Genomic DNA, 7,500 nt, shown 5'->3' with positions numbered 1-7,500 from the left:
CTCTGCTAATGTGCCTCTCACTGATGCACTTAACGTCCACGGTAACTCTGGGAAGCTCCCAGCAGCCGACCCAAGATGGCAGATTTAGGCGTCACGGTTACTGATGTCAGTGCAGAGCTGGTGGAGAGCCAAGACCTGATAGTCCAGTGTGAAACCAACTGAGAGCACTTGTTTACAGGCAGAGAAATAAAGGTGAGTTATGGCCCTTTTGGCTTTTCAAGTGGCAAAATGTTTTGTTGTGAAAAGCTCCTTAACTCCAGTTTTAAGGTTTTCTCTGCGTCTGTCTCTGATCTGGTGTCAGGTCACAGGGATTCTGTGCGATGTAGGTTCAGCTCAGCTGGCCGCTGGGAGAGGAGCTGTTATAGGATCAATTAGAGTGACAGGGACAATTACCTGCTCAATCTAATGCAACACAACAATAAGTAAATATGACCTTTGGGAAGCTGATATTTTTCCATGTTTCAACTCAACTAGAAGTTTAGTTTTTTGAAATACCTGCGTGGATCATGTCGTCTGTCTCAATACAAGACTCTCGTAGTCTATATGTCCCCGTAAAATGATTGGTTACATTAATTAGTGTTGGGTTATTTTCAACATTACGTAACTTGGTTGTTAGAAGAAGAAAAGGAACTAAAAACCGAGATCCACAGAGATAAATCAAACCCTCAGTGAAATATGTATTCAGGCTGCTCAGGTAGTTTCCCGCCCTACTGACAGCTGATAATGATGGTGTTCATCAGGTGGTGTTACCTGATGAATATAACAGCAGTGTGTGGGCTGTTTCTTCTTTCTCCAAAAGTCACAGTGGAACTTTACAACCTTTGAAGCACAAGGTCCATAAACTGCAGACTAATGAGGCTGATGTTCCAGCTGTACTGTTAACAGCTGGCAGACGCTCCGGTCGGCTGTCTGCCCATCACAGCTTCATTCATTTACATTTATATCTACATTTACATTCTGAGCTGTGCTCACAGGCTCTGTGCTGCCTCTCGTCTTCCTCTACAGCACCAGGAGATGTGGAGTTAGGAAGTTTAGGATTTTGTCCTTCATCTGTTTGTTGGGTTATTGCCATGAACTTTTATGTTGTGTTCATTTGCATCAGGAAAGTTCTGTAATATAGAACTCCTGAGTCGGCTGCTGTTTCTGATAGGTGATATTTTGTCAGACAAACAAGCCCAGAAGACAAACCACCCGAACAGGTCCTTTGGTTATTGTTTAAGATGTCAGTAGCTCATGAACTAAACTGAACTGTTGGCTAACCTGAGCACAACAGTTTTAGCCGTTAATCTGACCCCTTAGCTAACCTGCAGTCACCTGGTTTAGTTGTCAAAGTGACCTGCCTGTTAGCTAACATGAAGTTCAGCTGCTAAACTGTTACAGCTATAATGACTTAACATGAAATTAACTGAACTAACTGAGCCACTAAACTGTGTCATTAGCTAAACTGAACCAAACTATTTTAGCTACTAACCCGATTAGTTAGCTAACATGAACTGTTTTAGCTGCTAAAGTGATCCGTCAGCTAACCTATGAAAACTATAACTATAACTATAACTATAACCTATTGGAACTGTTATAGTCACCATGACCCATGATTTGAAGTGAACCAAGCTGTTTTAGCCATCAAGCTAGCCCTTTAGCTAACCTGAATGGCACTCTTCAGCACTTAACTGACACATTATCAACAGTTTAAGCTGCTAAACTGGACTGATTTGAACCAAATATTAAATATGAACAGAGCTGTACAGCCTTTAAACTTATCTACCTGCTGTATGATCTTGTTCTGTAAACTGGACACTTATTTGTGACATGTACATATTTAATTAACGCTGATGAAACACAGCCGGAATCAGAATCTTTGCTCATTTTACAAACCTTGGAGCCTGACAAATGAATAACTGAGACGAGTTTGGAGAGAAATAATAAGTAAAACGTGTCAGGATGGAGATTTAGATCCAGTTGATGTTCAGGGTGGATTCAGTTAGTGATCCAGCACAGATTCATTGTGGCTGTTTGGCCACAGTCTGACTTCTCCTTCGATTCTTCTGAGCGCTTTTTGCCAACAATTACAGCTGACTTCTGTTCCACTCGGCCCTCTCTGTTATCTCCATTGATCTGCTCCCAGCTGCCAATATAGCTCCCTGCTGAGGACGCTGGAGGTCCAGTAAAACTGACCTGAGTGCTGTCATCACACAGAGAGCTCCCACACTTCCCAACACACTCGTTCAGCAAATTACTGTCAAAGATGCTCTCTCAGGTTTAGAATCACAGTCAATTAAAACTGAAACTAAGGTGCCTGTTACGACTGTGTTCCCCTTTCTGCTCTCTAGTTCTGCCCAGGTGTTGGACATGAATCCCCAGTGAAGTGCACTTGGCCTGGGCATATAAAGATCCTCAGCCGGCATCAGAGGAGAGGCTTCTGGCGTGGGACTGCTGTCGCTCTTAGCTTATGTTCTGACTTTGTGCCTTTTTGGTTGTGTATGTCTTTACGTAATAACTCCCATGGCTTTGGCTGTTTCGAAGGTGTCTCACTGTGGTTGACTGGGTCGGCGCTGCCTTTGGTGCGGTGCGGTTCAGTCAGCTTCAACATGTCGCTGACCTTTCAATGTGACAGCTGTTTGTGATGAACGCAACCTGTGGTGGAGATGGCCAAACCCTTCTGTCTGGAGGATGTTAGCCGCTGCCTTCCTTTGTTTTGAACTGAAACACTTCAGAGTTGCCACGATTAGTCGATTAACCAGAATCAGCTTTATTGGCCAAGCACGTGTACACATACAAGGAATTTGACTCTGGTTTGAAGTTGCTCTCAATAATCAATTCTCTGGTTCCAGCTTTTGAAATGTGAATATAAGATAATATGTTGGTTTTCAGACAAAACAAGACGTCCGAACACATCACTTCTTATTATATAGATCATTCATTCAAATCCTTCAGCACAGAATAATCCCTCAATCAAATGAATGTATTTAAATGTAATATATAATGTTTATAAATGCATTTAACAGTTTGTAATGAGAATATATTTTTAACAGACATGAAGTCTAACGGCTGGCTTTAACTGACAGGAGATTCATTCTGAAACACGTGTTCACACGGCGACGCTGCACACCTTTGAAATTAGCTTAAAAAAAGAAAAGTAAATTAGCTCTCAGATATGAGCATTAACGCGGCAGCCGGGGTCGCGGCCTTACTTCCTGAAGGACTCAGACATAATCCAGTGCAGCAGGTGCACGAGCAGAGAGCTGCAGTTCATTACCTGGATATCTGATTGACCGTACAGTCTGAGGTGATTTGCATATTTGAATATAAAGAGTTTAATTCCACCGTGACAGAGACCATTCGAGAAGAGTGGAAAAGAACTCATTAATCACCAGGAAAGTTAAAACCATCCATGTAGACAAAGTCTTTTCTTCAGGTGCAGCAATAAACCAACTTCCACCACAGTGTCACACTCTGTTTGATATCGAAACACTGTTGAATTATTATCTGAGAACAATGGGAATATAAATAGTGTAGGCATAGCTGCTTCCTGTGATTGTGTCTTCAGCTGTAGTGAAACATAAAACACATAAATAAAAATCTAAAATGACCCACGACAGTGAGAGCAGACAGGAAGTTGTGGATCAGTGCAGCTTCTCTCAGTGTGTCTGAGCAGATTCACACAAACCACCCTGGCCTCCTGCCCACTCTCTAATCTCCTCCTCCTCCTCCTCTTCCTCGTCTCACTACCTGTGATTTATGGCTCTGTACAATGAAAGGTGAAGGCTGCATGAGCCAACCACCAGCAACCTGTGTGTGTGTGTGTGTGTGTGTGTGTGTGTGTGTGTGTGTGAGTGTGTGTGTGAGTGTGTGTGTGTGTGTGTGTGTGTGTGTGTGAGTGTGTGAGTGTGTGTGTGTGTGTGTGTGTGTGTGTGAGTCTGTATTTACAGCATTTCCATCGTTCCATCTATTGTATTCTAGTTTGGGCTGTTTTTGTTCTGTAGTTTTGTTAAATGTCACCAACTGAAGCAAACAAACAATCATCTACTTCAACTTTTCATCGCTCTGTTTTTTACATACAAGATGGGATGTAAGAAAGTTGAGCAGCAAGTGTTGCTCTCACAGCTGTCTCTGGGTTTTCAGGGCTAACACCGAGCACTCACCGATAGATGCACCGCCGGGCTGATGCATTTTCTACTACGCTGCGAGCTCGAGACAGACGGTAATTGAATATCTGTTTCTCCTCAGAAAGGTTTCGTCCAGGGTAAAGCCTCATGAGGGTTTGACGAAGCGGAAATGCGCGTATGGGAGGGGTCCTAAACTGATTGGCTGAGGGAGTGTTGAGGGTTCAGGCGGGGCACTCGAAACATGTAGTCAGCATCTATCACTGCCAGTAATACAATACAATAGAATTACAAAGTACCTTTATAATTCTATTATTGGGATCCAGATGATGCTCGGGTCTGTTTTGCACCGAGGCAGTGAAAGAAATATTATTTTCTTTCAAAGTCCTCCGCCATCTTCAGCCAATCTGCCCTGATGGAGGTGTTCTTCAACCAGAGTGTCCCAAAGGACACGTCCTACTTCTCCTGTTATTGATCCCACGGTGGAAGCTCCAACTCGATTAGCTGTGTGCTAGCTTACTGAATGAACCACCTGTGGCCAGAAATTTAAAAAATGTAAACTGTGAATGAACTTTATGTGCAACAACAGAATATTAACTTAAGGGGTTTTTGCACATTCTGTTTTGTCTTGAAGATATTGGACATTGAAACTCTCCTGGTTGAATCAACAGTAGAAATAACGAGACACTGAGCTGAAAGAAATCTACTTCCACAGTGAACTCCTATAAGAAACACCCAATCAGAAAGCTTTGCACTCTGTTACCGTGCGGCTGGCCTGACTCACCGGATGTCGGCTGCTGGGATAAATCTGGCGACTATTTCAGTCTCAGTTCTCCTCCACTTCTGCTTCTGTGCATTTCTGTTTTCAAAGTCGGTGGTTTTAACGGGTCCAGTGAGCTGAAGTATAAGCAGGCTTCACCTCCAGGACACCGATGATCCTGTTATGTTCTATGTTCGTCTCTTTCTGGTGTTGTCTTTAGCAGGGATTTAACCATTTTAATGCCAGGGCTCGCCTCCCCACGTGCGAATGTTCCACCAAAACAAGTTCCCCCCCAGACATTATTTTGCAACGGCACCGTCGCTGCATCCTGGGCTCCGCGCCGCCCAAGACGATTGTGATCGGTTTAAAGAAAACAAGCCAGAGCGTTTGTTTCCCCTATCCCAGAAAGACGATGGGTTGAGCCAGACCTGTCTCCAAAGTGTGGAGAGGCTCTGGCTGTGTGAGACTACCGTGCAGCTACGTGAAGCTGCATGTTGAGTTTTGTAGAAGTTGTTCAAATTCAGAATTTTGAATCAGTTCACGTATGGATTTGGGATCCATTTTGGATCAGCAGCTGTGGTGCAGGTCGGAACTGTTTGAGAAGTCCAATCAGGTCCATCTTCAGTTTCAGATTGAGAGATTAAAAGTGAATTATTGACTTCTGAATTTTAAACTCTTGAATGAATGAAGTTCATTGGTTTGCCCAAACCGGGTTGGAGCGATTTGCTTCCTCAGACCTCTTGAAGGACCTCAGAGTCGAACCTGTGATTCATGTCGTGTTGAGGTGGTTTGGACATCTGATAAGGATGCGTCCTGGCCCACTAAGAGCCTGCCTCCCTTTAGAGGGACACTTCCATCTGGGAGGACACCCCAGAACATGCAGGAGGGACTGCATACCCCATCTGTCTTGGGGTACTCCGGGAAGAGCTGGAGGACGTCTTTGGTTCTTGCTAGAAACTGAATGGATGGATGTGTGAGAAGAAGCATGTTGACTGATGATGAGTGTTTTCCTCCTGCAGGTACGGCGACATGGTTCCCAACACCATCGCGGGGAAGATCTTCGGCTCGATCTGCTCTCTCAGCGGTGTGCTGGTGATCGCCCTGCCGGTGCCCGTCATCGTGTCCAACTTCAGCCGAATCTACCACCAGAACCAGAGAGCGGACAAGATGAGAGCGCAGCAGGTCGGATTCTCACCGCTTTATTCAATTATAGGACTTTAAGGGTACTTCTGGTATTTCTAAACCTGGGCCCTATTTTTTACATATTTTGGGGTCTAAATGAGTAAAAGAGTTGGTCCAGTAGATCGCCTCATCTGGTCTGAATGGCTGCAACGTAATCCTTGTAGGCAACTGTGCCCATCAAAGTATTTCCACTACAAGTGCTTGTTTCTGCAAGTGTGAAAACAAAAGTTTACTAAAACACTTTAAATGTTCTAATGAATTTCTCAAAGGGTTTTTTTGAAATCTGTTTCCTAACAAAGAAAATACTGTCGACCAACAGAACGCGCACGTTTTAATGGTCTTCTTTACCTGTAATTCAGTTTCCAGTCAGAGATACTGAATTTATTCAACCACCAACGACAGGACCAGCAGAGTAACTGACAATCTGAGAACCAGGTCGTCAAATTTTACTGGATGCATCTTTAAAGAAGTTTTAATATTTAAGAAATATTATCATCTAAAACATGTAGTTCACCAGAGAAGGTCTGAATTTAAAGAAAGACAACAGACAATGAAGTCTGACGGGCTTCACCTTAATGCTCCCGTACACTGTGTGTGTGTGTGTGTGTGTGTGTGTGTGTGTGTGTGTGTGTGTGTGAGTGTGTGTGTGAGTGTGTGTGTGATGTGCTGACGGTGCTGTTTTCCTGTGTTTCTGTCCGACAGAAAGTGCGTTTGGCTCGGATCCGTATGGCCAAGAAAGGAACAGCCAACGCCTTCCTCCAATACAAAGAAGACCGATCATTCGGGGTGAGACACACACACACACACACACACACACACACACACACACACACACACACACTGACAGTCGATGGCTTCTCACTATGAAGCAGGACGGGTGGATTACAGTCCACTTAAAGAGGAAGAGGAAGACGAAAGAACAGAGTGAAACAGAAAGATAGACAGATTCAGACAGACAGAGAGACAGCACGTCAATGGACTGACAGAGAGACACATTTAAAGAGCTGTAGCGTAGCCAGAGATCAGAGTGTAGGTGGTCTTCAAAGACCTGTAGTTGGTTTGCTCTGGTCTGAATCAGTTTTCCACATGACAGCGTTCTCTCCTGTCATTGGTCAGAGGGCCGAGAGAGTGAACACAGGAAGAAGGTCCTGAAGGAGCTCCTCTCTGTCCAAATATCAAGAAGGCTACGCACTTTGTTGCTAGTCCACGTCAGACCTCCATTCATTCTCCAGCTAGCTGCTAGCAACTGCTCATCAGTGTCCCAGAATGCAAAGCGCTCCTGGCGGCTGTTTGTTACGGATCGAGACCACTTCCTCTAAAGGGTCTCGGTGCGGTGGTTTTGTTCTGAGCACGATTGAGAGGGGAAACCGGGATTCTGGGACCCACTACACAACGCAGGTTTGAAAACGCCTCAAAGACACCTGTTTTTATTGTTACTGCGAAGTCCTCAAAGTC

The 7,500-nt window shown here is 44.3% G+C and overlaps 1 protein-coding gene across 1 annotated transcript in view; it reads left to right on the top strand.

The window, feature by feature from the left end:
* The window catches only part of kcnd1 (potassium voltage-gated channel, Shal-related subfamily, member 1), a 44,387-nt gene that overhangs the window by 32,761 nt on the left and 4,126 nt on the right, over positions 1 to 7,500 (top strand). The window contains exons 4-5 of the mRNA XM_070910470.1: positions 5,883 to 6,045; positions 6,748 to 6,831. Of these exons, the coding sequence (XP_070766571.1) occupies positions 5,883 to 6,045; positions 6,748 to 6,831 (247 nt within the window). The remainder of the gene's footprint in view (positions 1 to 5,882; positions 6,046 to 6,747; positions 6,832 to 7,500) is intronic.

Source organism: Enoplosus armatus, chromosome 8 (assembly GCF_043641665.1).
Source record: "Enoplosus armatus isolate fEnoArm2 chromosome 8, fEnoArm2.hap1, whole genome shotgun sequence".
NCBI lineage: Eukaryota > Metazoa > Chordata > Actinopteri > Centrarchiformes > Enoplosidae > Enoplosus > Enoplosus armatus.
This window is presented reverse-complemented; position numbering and strand designations above follow the sequence as displayed.